Source organism: Calidris pugnax, unplaced genomic scaffold (genome assembly GCF_001431845.1).
Source record: "Calidris pugnax isolate Ruff unplaced genomic scaffold, ASM143184v1 scaffold276, whole genome shotgun sequence".
In the NCBI taxonomy this organism is placed as follows: Eukaryota; Metazoa; Chordata; class Aves; order Charadriiformes; family Scolopacidae; genus Calidris; species Calidris pugnax.
Window position 1 is genome coordinate 1,058,894 of NW_015091112.1, and position 21,463 is coordinate 1,080,356.

At 43.4% G+C, this 21,463-nt stretch overlaps 1 protein-coding gene and 1 long non-coding RNA gene across 2 annotated transcripts; both read right to left on the reverse strand.

Annotated features, from left to right (window-relative positions):
* Positions 1–8: 8 nt before the first annotated feature.
* On the reverse strand, positions 9–3,880 carry LOC106897525. The gene is made up of 2 exons (XR_001413780.1): positions 1,158–3,880; positions 9–1,051 (listed from the first exon to the last, which is right to left on the reverse strand). It is a non-coding gene; the product is annotated as an uncharacterized LOC106897525 (long non-coding RNA).
* A 1,022-nt stretch (positions 3,881–4,902) lies between these two features.
* RCAN2 (regulator of calcineurin 2) lies at positions 4,903–15,774 on the reverse strand. Its single transcript, XM_014958175.1, has 3 exons — positions 15,706–15,774; positions 13,320–13,491; positions 4,903–6,536 (listed from the first exon to the last, which is right to left on the reverse strand). The coding sequence occupies exons 1-3, from the start codon at positions 15,772–15,774 to the stop codon at positions 6,376–6,378; spliced, it is 402 nt and encodes a 133-aa protein (XP_014813661.1). The 3' UTR covers positions 4,903–6,375.
* Between the last annotated feature and the right edge of the window lie 5,689 nt (positions 15,775–21,463).

The following is a 21,463-nucleotide window of genomic DNA, read 5'->3' on the forward strand; positions in this document are numbered from 1 at the left end:
ACAAGGAGTTTGCTAATTCCACCAAAATGTTTAATACCGTAATAGATTTTCACTGAAGTACAGAGCTAATGTGAATATTTGTACAAAATATGTGGTTAAAAATAGTATTGATTTATAATATATACAGATATGTCACATCTGTGTCAGAAATGCAGACACTCGAATGAAAACATGAGTAAATGTTCTTTAAATCTACAACAACATACATGAAATATTTCTGCAGCTACCCACAGTAGGACAACTTGCCAGGTTGACACTTAAAGGATCCGTCAGTCGTTACAAATGGCATTTCTTTCAGAAGTTTCTGAACAAGAGCTCTGCTCTAAAATGGACTCAGAACATCGACCTTCATTAACCAAACAGTGAAGAGAACACGTCTGTGTGACACTAACGTAGACACAACTTGCTCCTACTAGATAAATGATCGATTACAATAATTTGTTAAAACAAGGCTGATTTTCTGGTGTATAATAATAATAGAGAAGTTTAATCCTTCTTGCAGGACACTCTTACTCGGGTGAGTGAGGAAGCCCCTGACTCTGCAGCCCCAGAATCTCTGTGTAGCGACTGAACAAACTGACAAAAGGGGAGAGACTAATTAAGGTTGTTTTTTATATTTTTTTTTCTAGTGCTTTGGAGCATCTGTGCAGTGGAGGTTCTTGCCCTTCCCTGGGGATTGCTGCTGCTGCTCTACCTCTAGCAGTGCGAGCTCCCCTCCAAGCCAAAGCAAATACACTCCAGGCTTCAAATAGACCTGTGGGAAAGAGCTTTTACAACACTTCCTCGTCACTGAACCCCTCAATACCACAGTCCACATGTATTTTTAAAAAAGAGCACAGCTCACGTTAGAAAAAAACATCTCCTTTTAAGAGGAGCTGAGAATATTTGAAAGCTGCTGTACTCCCCCTAGAAAATGAGCTAAAATGGGAAAAGTAGTGCCTGGATTTGGAGTTTTTTGTGGGTTTTTTTTTTGCTAGTATAACTAGTTATTCAAGTGCATCGCATGAGGATGAGTATGACCGAGGGGCTGTGTGGGACTCTTAATCCGTACCTGGTTTTGCTTTTTTGGTAAGGGTGTTTTTTTGCTAGTATAACTAGTTCTTGAAGTGCATTGCATGAGTATGACCGAGGGGCTGTGTGGGACTCTTAATCTGTACCTGGTTTTGCTTTTTGGGTAAAACAGAACTAAATAGGATTCCTTAGGCAGAGGGAAATCAAGGAAATGCAAAGGTCTTCAATTCGTACTAGTACGTGAGAGAAAGTCTTAAATGGCTAAATGTTTAGTGGTAAAACATTTACCACTAAAGAAGGGACCAAAATGAATTTAGTAAAGGTTCTTTAGAGGCCGCGGTCTGAAAGCACTAACTTTAATCAGGAATAGGATCAGGTGAAGAACCTTCATGTACCTGGGGAAAGCTCACTTGTGCTCCACAGCGAAGAGTAAATCAGGCCTCCTATAGAGCATTTCACCTCTAAATTACTCTGTAAGAAGATGGCTATTACTGCCTTGTCTAATCAAACAGAGGTTAAAGCCTGTTGTTTCAAAAGGAATCGGTGAGCTCAGAGCTTACGTTTCCAACGAGACTTCTAAAGTGGATCTAATTTTTAGAATCATGAACAATCACCCTTTAAGAAACCGAGTCTTTTATGCCAGGCATCCCGAAAAAAACCCAACAATTCCAAATGCAGATCTGAGTGATCAAATATAAGAATTTCACAAGATGGTTAATGAGCAAACTCATTGCCTGGATTCCAATCCTTTGCAAGATCCAGTACAAACTGATGCAAGAGACTGCAATTAGTTTCAGTTTTGGTAATAGTTAACATTAATAGAACTTTTCCCCCAGCCTGGGTGGGAGCTGGATACCACGTCCCTTTTTCAAGCCCAGCGGTACGTACCACACTAATCAGTTTATTAATATAGTTTCACTCTTTAAATGTTGCTTTTCAAAATGCTAATGCAAGCGGAACACAAAAACATTGTTTGCCATATTTATTTTTTTTTAAACTAAGCTCTGAATTATACAAGTGTAAAAGTGATTAATTAGCCGATAGCTTTTTAATGCTCCTATAAAATATGACTAAATAGAATATCTCAAAAATATGTACAATATCATGGAAACACTAAGGTAACCTGTCACAGTGCTCAGACGTGCCACTAGAACCAAGTCTTGCGAGATGGTTCGGTCCTTTACTCTGTACAAAGAACAGTCTGGCTTTTTGCAGCAAGCTTTTTCTTGCTGAATGGGAGGGAGGGGATAAAAAGACCCAAATAAAAACAACCCAACCCTTCCCACCTCGTTTAGGATCAGATAAAGTGATAAACAATTTATCCACCGGGCACATTTTTATAACATAAAGCACTTCACAATACCTATGTCTGTAGTCTTGTTACGGGTGAGGGAGGGATGCTCTTGCTGTGTTTTCTTGCTGAAAACAAAGTGGATGTATATGTTAGGGAGGGGGCAGTCTGTACCACCTTGTCTTAATTACAAAAAATCAAGGCCACAGAAATTCTTTGTTCTTTTGTTCCAAAACAGCAGATTCCACAATACCCTTTCTTTCTCTGTGCATCGTAAATGTTTTCCTGCTCTTAACTGTACTTAGGAAGTCATTATAATTTCGATGTCGTATCTGAAGAGGTCAGAAAGGACAAGTGGGCAGCAGGCGACAGAAATAAGCAACTGCCCTCCCCTGATCTCCTCCTTTAATTTCCACCCGGCAACAGGAGCAGGGTCCACTCAGCAGAGGGCCCCAGGGCACGGCCTCCTGCCTTGGAAAAGAAATTAAAAGGATGTCATCTGTGTCACTGTGCAGCGGGAGCTTAACGGAACACAGAGATTTCACCCTTATTTATAGTCTTACAACACGAGAGACTCTGCTCTAGCACCGGGGACACCTGTGGATGGGGCAAGTCACAGGGACTGAGCTCACAGAAAAGGACTCATCACAAAAGAAACTCTCACTGAAGCAAGCACTGCTGGTGAGATGCTGCATTAAATGGGACAGTCACTGCATTAAATGGGACAGTCACTCTTCCAGATGGCCAGCAGGTTTCGAAAGAAGCCTTTCTTCCATTGCCAGGCAAGAACCAGCCTTCAGCAAAACACCAGGTTCTCTTAAGAGTCACAAATGCTTTTATGATGGGGACATTATTCAGTAACGCCTGAAACATTTGTCTACAATGACCACATTTTAGCATATAAAGGTGATATAAAGCTTTGCCCGTAGTTACAACGGGCTTCTCAGGTTTGTAGCTGTGTTTCTATTTCTGTGCTGGAACCAATGAGCCGTGTTCCGCTCCCTCCTGGTCTAAAGACAAGGAGTAGTCCTTGAATGGGGCCTGGTTTTAAATCTGTCTGAAAATGCACTTCGGGTAAAGAACATTTAATGTTCTTTAATTTGCAGTATAGTTTTCCGTCATTTGAGGCCAAAGTCCCCAGTTCAGAACCAAGTCCCTCCAAAGTTTGAGTACGTGGGTACAAGGACTAGACTCGGCCTGTAAAAAAATCCAGAGTATCAGCTTTGATTGGAGATCTCTCTGATCGCTCACACCAGCTGAGGATGCGGCCAGTAATTTCTTCCCTACAGCAGGTATCACCAAAAAAATCTTAGGTGTTTAAATCTTAATCTCCCTGTTCATACTGGGCTAAACCCCATGGACCTAAGCGTTCTGCATGTTCTCAAAAAAGACTGTGGTGTCACTCCTGAAACATCGTAGGTGCTCTGCAGCAGTGTGTTCACCAGGAGCATCAGTAGAATCATAGAATTGCCCAGGCCAGAAGGGACCTCCAAAGGTCATCTAGTCCGACCTCCCCGCAGTCAGCAGGGACACCCCCAACTAGACCAGGTTGCCCAGGGCCTCGTCGAGCCTCTCCTTGAATATCTCCAGGGATGGGGCCTCAACCACCTCCCTGGGCAACCTGTTCCAGTGCTCCACCACCCTCACAGTGAAGAACCCTCTCCTAATCTCCAGTCTAAATCTGTTCCCCTCCAGCTTGAAGCCATTGCCCCTCGTCCTGTCACTACAGCCCTTTCTAAACAGGTTCTCCCCAGCCTTCCTGTAGGCTCCCTTCAGGTACTGGAAGGCTGCTATTAGGTCTCCCCGGAGCCTCCTCTTCTCCAGGCTGAACAACCCCAGCTCCCTCAGCCTGTCCTCGTAGCAGAGGTGCTCCAACCCCCTGATCATCCTTGTGGCCCTCCTCTGGACCCTCTCCATCAGGTCCATGTCCTTGTAGTCTCAGGTTACAGTCCTGGGGCAGCGAGTGACAATTTATTTACTTAAACCGATTCTAAATGCATCACTGAAAAAATAATTGAAGTGAAACCTCTAAGGAGTTACTTTAAGACAACTTTACAGAGATACTGTGAGGATACGAAAGCCTTGGTTTTTGATCAGTCTCTGCTGTATTTAATGTGCTTCTATGGGTGTCACACGTGCACGACGATGCCCGTAACGCAGGAACAAGGATCACTTTATAGAGAGATGCTAAGAAAAGGGCTACATCTCACCAGGGATATCAGGGGAACGAGCTGTATGAGAATGGCAGGTCCTCCTCCTCAGAACATCCTGGCGTTGAGAATGGCACCTCCCATCTTCACGGACAAAGCCACCGCAGAGCCCACAGCCCAGGGCAAGGGGACTTGTCTCTGCTGAAGCCTGTAGCCTCACCGCGAATTCGGGGTGGAAGGGAACCCTCCCTCAGAAATCGTTAGGTTTTTATGACAAAAATCTTGATTACGGAACCTAAGCTGACTTTTCAGATCCTAGAACGAGCTTCCAAGACGTATTTACTTCTTTTAAAACTTGTAAAGGATTTTAAACTCTGGAATCTCACTGTGTGCCATTTTATAGTCGCTTTTGGGAGTACAGCTGCAGCTAATTAGCTTAAAAATCCCACCGTATCTTACACATATGCTCAGTTTTCTGCAGTATTAATTTCAGTGGAACTACTCATGTGCATAAATTAAGCGCATGCTTAAATATATGCAAAATCTGAGCTCAAATGTCTAGAAAATATGTTCTCAAAATGACAAGTAGGCATTTAAAAAAAAAAAATAATAAAATAATAAATCATCACGGCAGGTCTGCCAGACAGGGAATCCAGTGTCTGTCTGCTCTCAGCCGCGATGACAACACAGAACAATCCCTGTAACCCAGTATACATTGCAAGTGAAAGAAACATGCAGGACAGAGTGAAAAAAGGGGATTCGGTTGCATGCAGTCTAATTTCAAGTGTGTAATTATGGTCCTGTTTTCTTTGGCCTAAAAAAAAAAAAAAAAAAAAAAAAAAAAAACCCAAAAGAACACCAACTAACCTCTCCTCACCTCCACAAACCCAAACTGCGTACAGCTCAAAAAAGGGCTTCAAAGCACAGGAAGCAGGGAGGGAAAAGGTGTGAATATTGGGGATGTACAAGTAATTCCTAAGAGTTTCAGGGCTATTCAGCACACCACTAGAGAGCCTTCAGCCTGCATCACTGCTGGAACTTACAGCTACGGCAGAGAGCAATGAATCCCAGCTGAAACGAGCAGTCAGTCCCCTTCTTTTTCCTCCTCGGGCTCAGAGAAAGTACCACTCACACCTTTACGGAAGATAAAATTACAGTTTCTATTGATATTCTGGCTCCCTCCTCCTCAGAGACAAAGACTGAGACACCAGACCCTCCAGCAAGCTGCTGCCTCTGCCCTCAGCCCAGAGAGCTCCGTCTCACGCCCCGGGGCCACCAGTAAGGACCAGTGTACTTACTCCACAGCTGCTGGTGGAAAAGGGTGTTTTTCTGCTGTTTCTAAAAACATTGCAAAGATAGTATTCCCTAAAGAAAAAGCCAGGGGGACAAAAAGGCCACCAAGCTGGTAGTAGAGTGGAAACAACACACACCCCCCACTCAAAAAATTCAAAAAGAAAAGGAAAAGGAAAAGATGAAGATCTGCTGGGGAGCTGAGGAGGGCAGAGGAGCTGGCTGCTTGATGAAGGGCACCAGCAAATATTGGGGGAGTTTGAATATCAAGCCTGATCTCGGCCTAATTGCCCACCCTGAACCATCTCTCTGGTAGCGGCGTTTCAGCACACAAATTATAGCTGTGAAAAAATCCTCAGGCTGAAACCCTCCCTTTGTTTCTTCAGCCTTGTTTTGTCCTTTCCAGAAAAATCTATCCGTTGGTGTGTGATATGGTTACATATACAAAGATCTTTTTTTTTTTTTTTCCTAGCCCTTTAATTACATAGGCTTGATTACTGTGAAAGGGATTTCAAGGAGTTGAATGTCCTGGTTACTCAAAAGGCGATGGCTGCCTTTCAACAAAACAAAGCAAACAAAAAAAACCCAAGAGCTGTGCTGGAGGAGAGAAGTGCTGCTTCTGCCAGGAGAGGCTCAGTTAGATACGGGAGGGGGCAGCCCAGGGCGCCGGGTTTGAATGATTTTTGGCTTTGGAGAATTCTTTGGGTCCTCGTCATCTTCCATGTCGCTGTCGCAGACGTGCACCACCACGCTGGGAGTGGACTCCGTCCCCGCGTGCAGCTCGTATTTCTCTCCTGGAAGCAGAAAAAAAAAGAAAATAGATCAAAGGATGATCGTCTGACCGTGGTGCTCTTGGACTGCAGAACATTCCTGCACCTAGAGCGGGCAGATGAGTGTGTCCTGGTCCTAAACACAGGTGAGGGCAAGCATGGGCAGCCTGCATCGGCTGCCACTACAGATTCTGGGCATCCTGCCCCTGGGGGCAATGATTGTTGGTCTGTAAAGCATTAAATAAAATACACTATAATGGTGTTTCGCACCAAAATCAGTGGCCAGCAGCACTAGAAAAACAAAGAAAAGAAGAGTACAAAGAGGAGAGACAACACAGAAGTTCATGGTTAAGAAGAGGGACTGGAACCCAACCTATCAAACATGAGGTGTGAAGTCATGTCCCACCTCTTGGGTTGGGGCTATTCTTTGGTTCATTTGTTTTCTTTCAGTCTAGGGTGGCTCCAGTCCCATTTGAAGTCTGCTAGATTCTGCCACTTGTCACCTCCAGATGAACATCAACACTTGGTCCAATTGCTCCAGAAATAAAAAATAAAAATACATTTATCTGCTCCAGACAGATTTTTGAGACTCAAATCTCTTTAGTTGGGGCTGTAACAAATTCTGCCTCTACTGATGAGATTACAGAGCATGGCCTATAAATGCTCACTACCCGGCAAGCATTTCAAACATATATTCCATTCTCCAACTACATTCCTTATTTAAATCTTCACCAAGATGAGCATGGCTTAGGTGGTTACATGCAAGAGTCCACAAGCAAACAAAGGAAAACCAGGATCAGGCACAGGGCCACAAAGATGCTCAGAGGCCTGGAGCACCTCACCTATGAGGACAGGCTGAAAGAGTTGGGGTTGTTCAGCCTGGAGAAGAGAAAGGTCTGGGGAGACCTTATAGCGGCCTTCCAGTATCTGAAGGGGCTACAGGAGAGCTGGAGAGGGACTTCTTATGAGGGAGTGTAGCAATAGGACAAGGGGTAATGGTTTTAAACTGAAAGAGAGGAGATTTAGAGTAGATATCAGGAAGAAATTCTTTCCTGAGAGAGTAGTGAGACACTGGAACAGGTTCCCCAGAGAAGCTGTGGCTGCCCCATCCCTGGAGGGGTTCAAGGCCAGGCTGGATGGGGCTTTGAGCAACCTGGTCTGGTGGGAGGTGTCCCTGGCCAGGGCAGGGGGGTTGGAACTCGATGACCTTTAAGGTCCCTTCCAACCCAAACCATTCTATGATTCTATGACTTTCAGTCCTGCATTCATTCTGTTGGCACTACACGTGTTTTGGATTGTAAGCAGGATGTAAGCAGGTATTGGATATTAAATTACAATTAATTAATTTCAGATTGTAGAGAGAGAAAGTCCCCATGGTGACATTTCTGACAGAATGACTTGGTCTTCCAGAAGTGACAAACACCCATTAGCAGCACTCGAGACTAGAAACCATTCCAGATAATGCTCTGTCCCACTTTGGACTCTGTCATCACACTCATCTCCAAGACCCACAAGCAGCAGTTAAATTAAAACGGGCTTACACCGACCACACGCACACCTGAGAGCTTGGATTTTCTTTTCTGCAAGATTGCTCCAGAACCACTGCCTATTTCCTGCAAAATACTCCGAGAGGAGGGAGGTGAGGTCCCAACATACCTCGCTGACCTCTACTCATGGCCCAGCAGCTCCTAAATGCATCGTGGGCAGAACCCGGCAGGGATGGGTGGTGTACGATGACAGTGAAGGGGCAGTCCCTACCTCAAAGCACTTGCAGTTTGCTCTTGACCTCTACTCGTGGTCCAGCAGCTCCTAAATGCATGATGATGCATCCTGTATGAAGTCCCTACCTCAAAGCACTTGCAGTTTGCTCCTCTTACTAATGTGGATTTTTATTTATTAGCAACTTTGCAGCAGGGTAATTAATGAGAGGAAGGGGCTGCAGGTTTGGCCCTGCACTGGCAGTTCTGGGACTGTCATCACCTCCTATCTGCGCTGACAAATTCTTGGTCCAAATACGACCGGGTGGCTTGGGACTAGAGGATGTGCTGCATTTTTGCCTAAAAAATAGGAGGCAACTCGTGAATAATAGCTATAAGTCAGGCCTCTTGCTGTGAGAAATATTTTACTGCTGTGATGCCATTAATGTTGACATTTAACTGCTCTATTTTTGGCAACCTTTCCTCCGAATCCAAAACGAGCAAAGCATTTACAGGTCTCGCTGATAGGCTGGAATATAAAAAGGAGAAATAGCTCGGTTGTGCTGCATTGAGGAAATTATATGGTGGTTTTTTGTTTTTTTTTTTCTCTTTGCCTATTTTCCCTGCGGGCTTCAGCTAATTTCTCAGCTCTGGGCTGACGTCAATGCTGCCAACCGGCACCCGGGGCCGCATCGGTCACTGTCAGCGCCGCCGAGCTGAGCGCCGGCCCCGCTCCTCCTGCACCAGCACCCCCGAGTAAATCACATTCACCACCCTCTTAAAAAGGTAATCATCCCAGTTCAAATACCACATCCTTTTACTGTTCAAAATTCCCCCCAGAAGGACTCTCTTCCCCTGAAAAAGAACAGCGGAAGAGAGTACAGACACAAGGAAAAAAAATTAAAATATATATTCGGATGCCTTTGGCACAAATAACTGCGACAGCAATTAACGTCACAGAATCACAGAATCTTAGTGGTTGGAAGGGACCTCTGAGATCATCGAGTCCAACCACAAAAAAAAAAAAAAACCCAAAAAAAACCCCAAAAAACCACCCAAAAACCAAAACACACCACACCAAACGCCCACCAAAAACACCGCACCCACCAACTAAACCCCACACTCAACACCTCACCATAAACCAATAACCTTGGGCACTAGAGCATGCCCTGAAGAGCCATGTCTATACGTTTCTTAAATCCCTCCAGGGATGGTGACTCCCCCACCTCCCTGGGCAGGCTGTTCCAGTGCCTGACCACTCTCTCAGTAAAGTAATTCTTTCTAATATCTAATCTAAATCTCCCCTGCCCCAACTTCAGACCATTTCCTCTGGTCTTGTCGTTCGTCCTTTGGGAGAAGAGGCCAACCCCTGCCTCTCTACAACAATCAGTCACTTTGCAAATCAAAATGTGAGGCACTCATAAATTAGGTTTTTTAGGCACGGAGTTATTTCTGAGCACAGATGAGCTGCAGACTCAGTGCTGTACCCACGATTATTCGTGCCTGCAGAACTGTGGCTCCAACTGCAGAAAACCCCTTTCTGGCTGAGCCAGGAACAGCCCAGCAGTAACTACGGGGCTTTTATACAGCTGGATCTTGTGCCTGAACAGAACTGTTGTTTGGGGAAAAATACTAAGGTAGTAAGTCCAAAATTAAAATCCAGTAGATCCAGCCAGGTTACACCTTCCCTTCTGCTTTTTTAAATGTTTTCTTCTTCTTGCCTCTTAAAAAACACCTAAAAAGGAATAAAAATTGAGCTAAATGCACAGCAGTTAAACCAGTGGAGTCATGGTTGGATCTCTACAATCTAGTTCTGTTTACAAGACATGGGTTGGCCCAAGCTAAGAGTAACCAGTCGAGTTACCATAGTTAAGACTCAACAGCTCCTGGAGTTAATGCCAGTCCAGCATCTGTGCAATTATCTCATTCAGCTGCCTCTGATGCTGCCTCCTGTGTCTTCCCTACATTGTCCCATCATTCCTGCTCCTCCCACTTTCCTGGAGACCTCTTCCAGGTTGAGACGAAGGATTCCTGGGGAGAGGCATCTTTCTCCTCCAGCAGTCTCTGGGCTATCGCTATCCCTTATTATTAAGTTCTTTAAACTTCATGTAAGCTCACATAACAATGGAAACTCACATAAATTTACTCAGAAAAATATCACCAAATTTATCAAATATGCTCAAACATCTAAATTCTGCCTTCAGGATATAACACAGGGAAGAATTAAACTGTGGCACCTCCACCTTGTCAATTCATCAGAAAATGTTCCAATAAAATAGCAGTGATGTTCCCCCTGTCGTTTGCTTCGCATCAGAAAAAAAAATAGGAATTTGAAGTTTCACCATTCAACAACAACCCAGCTGTTTTTATGTCACTTGACAAACTCTTTTGTGACCACGTTAACCACAAGCAAACCCACAGCCTCAGGTGACGCAAGAAAGAGACCACAGGAACAGCACAAAAGCAACTTAACGATAGTTCAGAATTAAAGCTAACAACTTGTGGTTTTCTATCCCTTTGTGAATCAGTGCTATGACCTTCCATTGATGCTGCATCTCTTGTCATATAAGGCTCTTTCATCCAGCGAAGAGTATGATCATACACTTAATTAATAATGAAGAAATGTTAATGATGACATCTGTCCATTCCACCTTAAACATGTCATTAGCATCACAAAAACACCTTCTCCTTAGTGTCCCCTCAGCACTAAGTCTGTGTCAAAGTGCTGTATCACACATTCCCAGCAAATAAAGTTACAGAATCATAGAACCACAGAATGATATGGGGTTGGAAGGGACCTCTGGAGATCATCTAGTCCAACCCCCCTGCCAAAGCAGGGCCACCCAGAGCAGGTTGCACAGAAACGTGTCCAGGTGGGTTTGGAATGTCTCCACAGAAGGAGACTCCACCACCTCTCTGGGCAGCCTGTTCCAGGGCTCTGCCACCCTCAAAGCAAGGAAGTTCCTCCTCATGTTTAGGTGGAACTTCTTATGCTCAAGTTTGTGCCTGTTTCCTCTTGTCCTGTCACTGGGCACCACTAGAAAAGACTGGCCCCATCCTCTTGACACCCACCCTTTAAGTATTTATAGGTGTTGACCAGATCCCCCCTCATTCTCTTCTCCAGACTAAAAAGACCCAAGTCCCTCAGCCTCTCAGGTTGGCAAAATTCACCTCATACAGAGGACAGACAAAGAAACTGTTCACTATTTACATTCTGAAACGAGTTTTCCTGGTCCTCAGATACTGATCCTACGGAATCAGTGTGTTTAATACAGCAAAGATTCCTCACAAGTTACCGACACAGGAGTCAGGCTTTAACATTCAGAGTTCTGTAAACGGTGCCAGTGAGTATTTTTTGACAGCTGCTAAAGCCATGCTTGCATTTTTATGGCGTTTTTTGAATGAAAAAAAAAAAATCTCTGATGTAGCTGAGGCTAAGAGTGTGATGGGATGTACAGCAGCACGGTTACTGACGTGCCACCGAGAAACCGCTTTTTGGTGGGATTTGTTTTTCAATGAAATTCTAAACATAGTAAATGCCCAGCCCAGAACTGCAACGCTATTTTAAAACCACCACTGCAGTTAACTAAAATTGATCTCTCCTAACGAGTGCTAAAAATAGAAAGAAGAGAGCACACAATGACTTTTCCTATCGCTCCCTGCAGGCTCCTTAAACGCGGCTGAATATGACCTTCACGCAGAGCTGTCCCAGAGCGTGGCACAAAGAGTGATATTTCACATTCCACTGCTCTAGAGCAGGAATTGATTTATTACCCAGCGAGCTAGGGAATTCGTTTACATGTTTCCATTTATAACACTGCTGCATCAAAGGAAAAAAAAGAAAAAAAAGGAGGTTTTTTTTTTGTTTGTTTTTCTTTTATTCAGCAGTTTAGAAGCAAAGCATCAATTCTGGGAATAATAATATGCAATATAAGACCAAGTGTTACACCTGACAGCCCTTTTCTATGGGCTTTCCTGCTGAAAGGGGAATAAAACACAGGAATCTCTGGTGTTTGCCTGATCTGTGTTTCCCCCATGTGAAAAATGAGATGATCCTGCAAACCTTGTGAATCAGGGAACATCTCTTCCTGCGCCCCACGTGCTTCAGCTCTGGGTTACTCTGGGGCAGTTACACAAAAGCCCCAGTGACAAAACGGAATTTTATCTGCAATTGGAAGCTCAGAAGAAGAAAGCAGCATCTTCAGTAGAGCTGGGGAGAAAGCAATTCTCGCATCCCACATGAATTTCAAAAATAAACTCTAATAAATTTTCATGAGCTCGCCCCCCCAAATTGTTATTAGATGGGAACTGAAATGTTTTATTTTAATACGAAAATAGTTTAACTAGCTATTTTTTCTTGTGGTTTTACAAATGTAAATTAGACTAAAATTTCTCAATGATATTGCTTAGACCTGAAACTGGAACCTTGAAAATTTTAGAAGAGGATGCTTTAACAGCTATTCCCAGCTCACTTCAATTCCTGGCATCACCTGAAGGTGGGAAGGCAGAAGAAAGTCATTATCCACTGACATGTGTCCTATGTCCATAGAGGCTACAACTTATCCCGTTCCTTCTGCAAACAACAGCTTGAAACAGAAAATAACTGGGCAGTCCCAAGAGAGCAATCCTGCCAGGGCTGGGGAACAGTAGCTCCATCTCAACAAACGTGTTAAGGTGAGAGGTTCCCCACTTGGGTGGAGACCCAGAGATGCTGAAACGTTCAAGATGGAGACATCTTGGAATGCAGCAGGGAGCAGATGGGACTGAAAGCAAAAACTCATCAAGTTCACGAAGAAGCATTTGTCCACTCCTACACAAGCCATCAGTTGCCTCATCTAAGCACAAACCCAAGCACAAGAAATTGTGTACACAGGCTTTGATCCACCATTCAGAGAGTGCTCACAAGCTGCAGAAGTGATGTAATTCTGTATGTACACACGGTAAAACTCACTCTCAAGCAAAGAACCAGCTGAAATGCATCAACTTAGACCCAAAGCCTTAATGCCACTTACAGGCTTCACGCCAGCTTCCTCTGCAGTGCTTTATCTGCGCTGCTATTTCTCCTCTGCTTTTCCTGATCCTGCTTTTCACAGGGGGACCACGAGCTTACCTGGTCCGAGCTTGGAAACTGCATAGAGGAGGTCGTAGTTGATGACAGGGGTGGCGTCATCTATGGGCTGCCACCCTACAGGTGGGGAGGCTGGAGGTGAGATGAGGAACTGTTTCGCGGGCTGCGGTGGTGCCAAGTGAAGCTTGTCTCCATCTGTCTCGGAGGTCTGGATCTTTAAAGGATAACAAATAATACATTGTTTAGAAGGGGATGGGCGAAGAGAATGATTACTCAAATCATCCACTCCTAACACCAAATGCCACCCAGGCAGGGTTTCGGTGTCAGTCTCAGCAGAGGAGGCCTGGAGATGAAATTCATCTCAGCCTTACAGATGGTTCCTCTACAGTAAATACGCTGCGGGGGGCTGTTGTGTGAGCAAAGCTTCAATGTTTGTGCCTCTTGTCTGTGTTCCGCCAGGATAAACGCAAAGCTTTGGGATCCACAGCTGCCAGTTCAGAGATTTTTGAGGCTGAAAAGATATTGTTGTGATCTACTGGCCTAAACTCCTAAATATAAACAGACGTCAGACAAGAAGCCGGTAACTCCTGCACCAAGGCCTTATCAGTAACTTCAGGAAGGTTTCTGAATATTTGAGTTCTTCAGGCTGAAGCGATAAGGGAACCTATCATGTTCCTTAGTCATTTGCAACTCGTTTTTCTCATTTTATTTCCATCTTAAATTATTTAGCTTAATTCCTGTTTTTTCTCTGGTATATTAAAGAAGCCTCTAGATAAATGAATGACGCTGCAGCCACATTTGAGTGAGTTTAAAGCCAGCTCAGGTCCAGAAGCAACAAACTGCATTTGCACAACAGCAAGCAAGCCTGAGACAGCACCGGGATGGGTTTTGCAAGGTTTGGGTCTCTCAACTCCCTGTTCCTCAAAACTCCCAGTTCTGGAATTGCTTATTCAGTCTGGCTCAGGCCCATGGAAATATCCCCTGCTCCAGACACTCTGCTGCTTCCACATCTTCATTCCCTGGACACAACTAATAAGCTCTTTTAAGACGGCATGTACTGGAGAGCGTAGTGCAGGTACCTAAATGGCTTTGCAGGAAATCAGCTTAGATATGGAGACTAATCACTATTATGCTCTGTTTCTTGTGTTATCTCAAGGTTTCAATTAACCTCTTGATTTGTGCAGAGTGAAACGATTCTCAGACCTGCTTAGCAGAAGGTTTTGAAAGCTTCCAGAAAAAAAGTTAGAGCCAGATCTGGGAGATTAAGGCACATAAAATGGGATTGAGGTAGATTTTCAACACTTAAATCCAACTATAAGATCTTCTGAACTCATCTAACCCGTTAAGCATATTGGTTTTTTCACTACTGTAATTTCCCATCCTCCTGAGGATCTGCTTCTGCTTAGGCTCAAACCAGCTCCAGTTCTCCCCGGGCTGTAGAGGCCCCAAATTTAACAGCTTTTTAGGTTTGACTGATGCCTTCAAAGGAGCCTGCCCTCAACCTGAGACCTCTGAAGGACCATTCTGGCAGGTCAAAGCACACCGATGTTGCTCATAAGCACTTATGGGTATCACATTAAGCCACAGTGGCCACAGCAACTTATTAAATACATCCAGAAGAGGTGGTGGTTGGGTTCTCCATCTCCCTCACCCTCCTACGTCCTGGCTGGGGCCTGGTACTCACCCAGGCTGTGGGAGATCTGGAGTGTCTCCCCCTTGGCCAAGAAGAACTGAAGCCCCATCTGGCACTTTCCAACAGATGGCTATGATCACCTGTGCCCTCGGGCTGGGGGTATTCTTCTCCCCTTACGTTCCCCCTTTTACTTGAGCTTAATAAATTCCTTTTAGAAAATTCACACATGTATTCAGTAAGGAAACAAAAGAAGGCAGGAGGAAGCTTGACCGTGGCACAAGGTTGCAATCAAATAAGTAACTCAGCCCTACTTTTTGTAATGAACTTATGATACCTTACATCACTGCTCTTTTTTTTTTTTTTTTTTACTGTTTGAGATGGTTGGTCACACCATTTCATATACTGAGGGCTGTTATGTCAGGTGCTTGTGTGATTACTATGCCCTGACATTTTCATCAATATATGTGCACGTATATTGCTTACTTGCACATATATCTTAAATATATGTTTTAAAATAGAACTTCTTTTCTTTGCACCCAGGAAAAACAATTTCTTAGCCCTTAGAGTGAATAACCAGTAGAGGCTGCAGAAGATGAAATAGAAAATGCAATTCATGTAATCCCATTGCTACACCAGTTCTCATCTGTTCATCTTACAAGCAAGATGGAGAATCCAGAACTTAGAAAAATAAATCCCGAAGCCCAGTGAAGCTGCAGCAGGGAGCACTGGAAGTGCTGTGGGAGTCCCTGCTGTCAGCAGGACACATTTGTGAAGGAGTTAACTGGGAAAACAGACCGGTTTTGTGAACGTGCGTGTGCCAGATCCCCTTTCATTCACTGCCAGCTCCGTGGGCTTCTCCCCCATCACCGATATCCCATCTCTGGTGCCCTTTCAAAGGAACCTCCCTGCGGTCTATTAAGCTTTCATCATTTTCATTTCATTCCGCCTGACCTCGCTCACCTCCTCCCCTTACCACGGGAGATACTTGGGAGGAATAAAAAAAGAAAAAAGGAAAAGAAAAAGAAGAGGAGAGAGCCGGGTCTAGTCCTACCGCCTAACCTTCAAATTGTCAACATTGCACACCTAAACTCTGGGTTTTTAACTGCTCTGCTTACGGGTTTGCAAAATTCCATTTTCCTGAGCAGAAGTCTACATCCAGTGACATTTGTGTAAAGGTCAGCCAAAAGCAGCAGCCACCTCAGCCCTGTCCTGCTTGGAATTTTGATGCTGCAACCTTCCCAGGGACCAGGGGAAGGGAGAGAAACGGACAGGGGACCAGCGTATGCATAAAAAAGGACTTACACAGCGTTCAGAAATATGCAGTATGGTAGATAATCTAAACAAAAAATAGTGACTGGTTAAGGCTGATGTCTTTTTGTTACCTATATTACCTATTTCAGACTTCTTCAGGGTTTTTTTTAAAAAGCACCTTGAAGTAAACAAACTTAAGTATATATATATACACAAGAGATCAAGGTATTTATATTTATATTTTTTATATATTAAAAATATTTAAATGTATATTTTATATAAAAATATATTTTTTATATATATGTATGTATATATATGAGATGATCAAGGTAAAAATAAGCAGGATGGTGAATATTTCCTAGCCCCCTGAAGTACCTCTCAGTTTTCCTACAAGTCCGCAATGAAACCATTCATCATTTATAAAAATAAATGACAATATTTCACCAGTTGTGGAAGAAGCCATGCATGGACTTGTCTGGACACTGGGAAGTAAGTGCCTATTACAACTATTTATTAGAAAACAGACTCTCCCTGCATTGACAGAGAGTATTTTCTTGCACGGGCCTGCCCTGTGTGCAAAGAATATTAAAAACTCCAAAACATGGATCTTGGTTGGGGGCATAAAGCAAAAGGGAGGACGAGATTTCAAACGTGGGTCCAAGAACAGGGAGCACAAGGAATGTTCTGGGCACATTTCTGGACAATAACTGAGACACACTCTCATTAGGCAGCGAAAGGGACAGATGGGAGTATCTCTAAATAAATGAGTTCCTCCAGCAGCAGGGAAAGCAATCGGGTAGCTGAAATCAGTAAACTTTGGAAACAAAGACAAATTTCAGGCTTATAAATGTTTACCTGTAGCACTCCACGTTCAGAAGCACATGCCACAAATGAGGATATTTTAACAATGTAAAAGAAAAGGGTCTGAGATGTGCCACGTCTATGGACCTAGAGATGAACAGACCTTCGAGGTACCCTGGCAGCCCCACAGGGAGCATTAGACTCTCTCTGCAATTTCTCTGTAAACCGTGTGGTTCACGCAGAGGAGGAGTCCCACATCATCAAATAAACCCAAAGCTCTTCCATCAATTCTGACACCCTTGTAGGGGTCTTTTCATGCACACCAGCACAGACTCATCAATTGCTAAGACTGAAAGGGAGCAGTTACCATTTGGTCTGGCCTTTGCCTTTAACTCTGATTTTAGACCTCCATCCGCTGAGTCTCGGGTAAAGTCCTGGGATTTAAACTACCACCACCAAGACTTGAAGTCTTTGACGATGGAGAATCAACCAGAGGAAAGCCCTGTCTTTTAAGAGCTCTTTATCCTGAAAAAAATACTGTTTGAGATGGTTGGTCACACCATTTCATATACTGAGGGCTGTTATGTCAGGTGCTTGTGTGATTACTATGCCCTGACATTTTCATCAATATATGTGCACGTATATTGCTTACTTGCACATATATCTTAAATATATGTTTTAAAATAGAACTTCTTTTCTTTGCACCCAGGAAAAACAATTTCTTAGCCCTTAGAGTGAATAACCAGTAGAGGCTGCAGAAGATGAAATAGAAAATGCAATTCATGTAATCCCATTGCTACACCAGTTCTCATCTGTTCATCTTACAAGCAAGATGGAGAATCCAGAACTTAGAAAAATAAATCCCGAAGCCCAGTGAAGCTGCAGCAGGGAGCACTGGAAGTGCTGTGGGAGTCCCTGCTGTCAGCAGGACACATTTGTGAAGGAGTTAACTGGGAAAACAGACCGGTTTTGTGAACGTGCGTGTGCCAGATCCCCTTTCATTCACTGCCAGCTCCGTGGGCTTCTCCCCCATCACCGATATCCCATCTCTGGTGCCCTTTCAAAGGAACCTCCCTGCGGTCTATTAAGCTTTCATCATTTTCATTTCATTCCGCCTGACCTCGCTCACCTCCTCCCCTTACCACGGGAGATACTTGGGAGGAATAAAAAAAGAAAAAAGGAAAAGAGAAAGAAGAGGAGAGAGCCGGGTCTAGTCCTACCGCCTAACCTTCAAATTGTCAACATTGCACACCTAAACTCTGGGTTTTTAACTGCTCTGCTTACGGGTTTGCAAAATTCCATTTTCCTGAGCAGAAGTCTACATCCAGTGACATTTGTGTAAAGGTCAGCCAAAAGCAGCAGCCACCTCAGCCCTGTCCTGCTTGGAATTTTGATGCTGCAACCTTCCCAGGGACCAGGGGAAGGGAGAGAAACGGACAGGGGACCAGCGTATGCATAAAAAAGGACTTACACAGCGTTCAGAAATATGCAGTATGGTAGATAATCTAAACAAAAAATAGTGACTGGTTAAGGCTGATGTCTTTTTGTTACCTATATTACCTATTTCAGACTTCTTCAGGGTTTTTTTTAAAAAGCACCTTGAAGTAAACAAACTTAAGTATATATATATACACAAGAGATCAAGGTATTTATATTTATATTTTTTATATATAAAAAATATTTAAATGTATATTTTATATAAAAATATATTTTTTATATATATGTATGTATATATATGAGATGATCAAGGTAAAAATAAGCAGGATGGTGAATATTTCCTAGCCCCCTGAAGTACCTCTCAGTTTTCCTACAAGTCCGCAATGAAACCATTCATCATTTATAAAAATAAATGACAATATTTCACCAGTTGTGGAAGAAGCCATGCATGGACTTGTCTGGACACTGGGAAGTAAGTGCCTATTACAACTATTTATTAGAAAACAGACTCTCCCTGCATTGACAGAGAGTATTTTCTTGCACGGGCCTGCCCTGTGTGCAAAGAATATTAAAAACTCCAAAACATGGATCTTGGTTGGGGGCATAAAGCAAAAGGGAGGACGAGATTTCAAACGTGGGTCCAAGAACAGGGAGCACAAGGAATGTTCTGGGCACATTTCTGGACAATAACTGAGACACACTCTCATTAGGCAGCGAAAGGGACAGATGGGAGTATCTCTAAATAAATCTGATTAAGATCTGGAGGCCAAATGTAATACTGGGAGAACATTAAAGCGCTATGGACTTTATTCTGCTTACTTTTCAATTTGATACTGGCACAGCTTTAGAGATCCAGCTTTGATTAACACTCCTAAAAATGCCAGGGGGGGGAGGAGAGAAATCAAGCCCTCTAGTTGATATTAATACCAGGCAGTCTATCCATAGCAGGGCCACATCTACTGCACTGACCGAAACCCCACCTCCCCTTAGAAAGAGTCACACAATCTGAGTTTTTCTACATTTTCAGCTGATAATAATAATGACCTCAGCAGAGGTCATTAATCATCAACTGCAGTTAATGGCCCTCAGCTGCATCTTGAGCCATCCCGACTCCTCCCAGCTTGATGTTAATTCCCAGGAAACGCCTTATGCCTTAATTGCTATTGCCCGTGACTTCTAATATCTGCTGAATGTACTTATCTGGATAAAAGTCTTTCAGAGTCTTTCCAATCCATAAGAAAATATATCATACGCATTTTAAAGACCTAAGCAAATTCTCTCCCTTTAAAGTTTTGTGGATAAATTATTCAAGACTCATAAGCCTCTCAATTCAGGACTTTTAAAGGGCTTTTAGGATTCAGTATTTTTAAGATGCTTTTAGAAAATAAGTCTTTAAACTTTCAGAAAACTTTGAAAACTCTTGAAAAGAAAATAAAGGAATATCTGAAGTTAAGCAGCAGTGTTGCTACTCTTAAATTTAAAGTCAAAATGCAGAAAGACATGAGTGAAGCATTTATTTCTGGAATTTTGGCACGTCTTTGTATGTCTCTGTGAGACCCAACTGGCTCTGGCCAATGTGAGTAGCCTTGACCAATCCTGCAGAAGTTCTTACTTCTCCATGGTGGGCTCCATCTCGTCATTCCTTTGCCCAACTGGGCACCTTCCCCCCATTCTTTCCCGTCACCTTACGGCAGCTCCCATCACCCGTCGTTCACCACTTCCAGCAGTTTCTAGAGTTCTTTTTTTTAATTAACAAAATTAGCACAAAGTAGGAACATGCTAATTAAAACTGCTGATTATTCAAGCTTGATTGTTATCGTTTAGGACAGCCAATGCCGAGGACAAAGACAAACAGAGCACCATCCCAGGCAGAAAGGAGCGCTGGAGTAAGGGAGCCCAGCTGAAAGCCTGGGAGTACAAGGGTCCAGCTTGGCCCCCCTGGACTGAAAACTATTTCTAGTGGTAAATGGGAGCTCACCTGGGAACCCAGATCCTGCAAGTCACCCCCTAAAAGCCATCAGTGAAATGCAGCCATAAGGAGGCAGCCAAAATACTGGATGTATATGGAAAAGCATTTCCAGCAAAGCAAGGGAAGTATTAGGAGCATTACATAGAGCTCATTACAGCTCATCAAAAATGCAGGTTTTGTTGCCTGTACCCCAGCTAGATAAAGGGAATAAATTCAGATAAAGGCTACAGGGAAAGAACAACTTACTGAATAAGACATGAAACCGCTTGGCTTATTTAGCAAAACAAAGCAAAGCTTGAGAGGAGATGGGACAATCATCAGGACGACGGGACGATAACCAGAACTCTGCAGAATAAAGACTAGAAGATTGTGTTGGTGTAAAACAAGGGGAAACAATTGGCATAAATAGGTTTAGGCTAGAAGTTAAAGAAGGTTTCAAACATCTGAGCAATGATCCAGAAACAACTTTCCAATTACAGCAGCAGTGGTAAAAGTTTTATTTTTATTTTTTTTTTAAGATGGAATTTGGTTAGTTCACGGTAAAAGATTTATTTTTTTTTAAGATGGAATTTGGTTAGTTCATGCAAGGGACTATGACAAAGTATGGACACCAGAAGCATTGTAAAACACCACTGCCTGAATTAGCAAGTGAATTGGGTTCCGACACAGCAAGTTCCTTCCAGTTCTGTGGAGGGACTATGACAAAGACACCAGAAGCATTGTAAAACACCACTGCCTGAATTAGCAAGTGAATTGGGTTCTGACACAGCAAGTTCCTTCCAGTTCTGTGTTCCCAGTGATTTATTTCCAAACATTTCTCTCCTGAATAGCCCGCTGGTATTGTGTTAATTCAGGACAAAAGCCAAGGCCTAATTCCAATCAATGGAAGTCTTTCCACAGACATCAGCCAGCTTTGGATCACAGCCCTAGAACTGGGACCACAAATTAACATTCTATTATTCAGTGTGTATACGCTCATTATCACCCCCGTTACACTTCTGATTTAGGAGGTGGCTTCGATTTAAAGCTTTAGGCTAATCCTTTTTCCTAGAGTTTTGTAAGCAAATAAAGCAAGGATTTCTCCCATTTCAATTT

Coding starts and splice junctions, on each gene's coding strand:
- RCAN2 (XM_014958175.1), bottom strand. CDS start 15,774: ATGGGGGAGAAGCCCACGGAGCTGGCAGTGAATGAAAGGGGATCTGGC. Junction 13,492..15,705: donor CACGCACGTTCACAAAACCG/GTCTGTTTTCCC, acceptor TATCCTTTAAAG/ATCCAGACCTCCGAGACAGA. Junction 6,537..13,319: donor AGTTTCCAAGCTCGGACCAG/GTAAGCTCGTGG, acceptor TTCTGCTTCCAG/GAGAGAAATACGAGCTGCAC.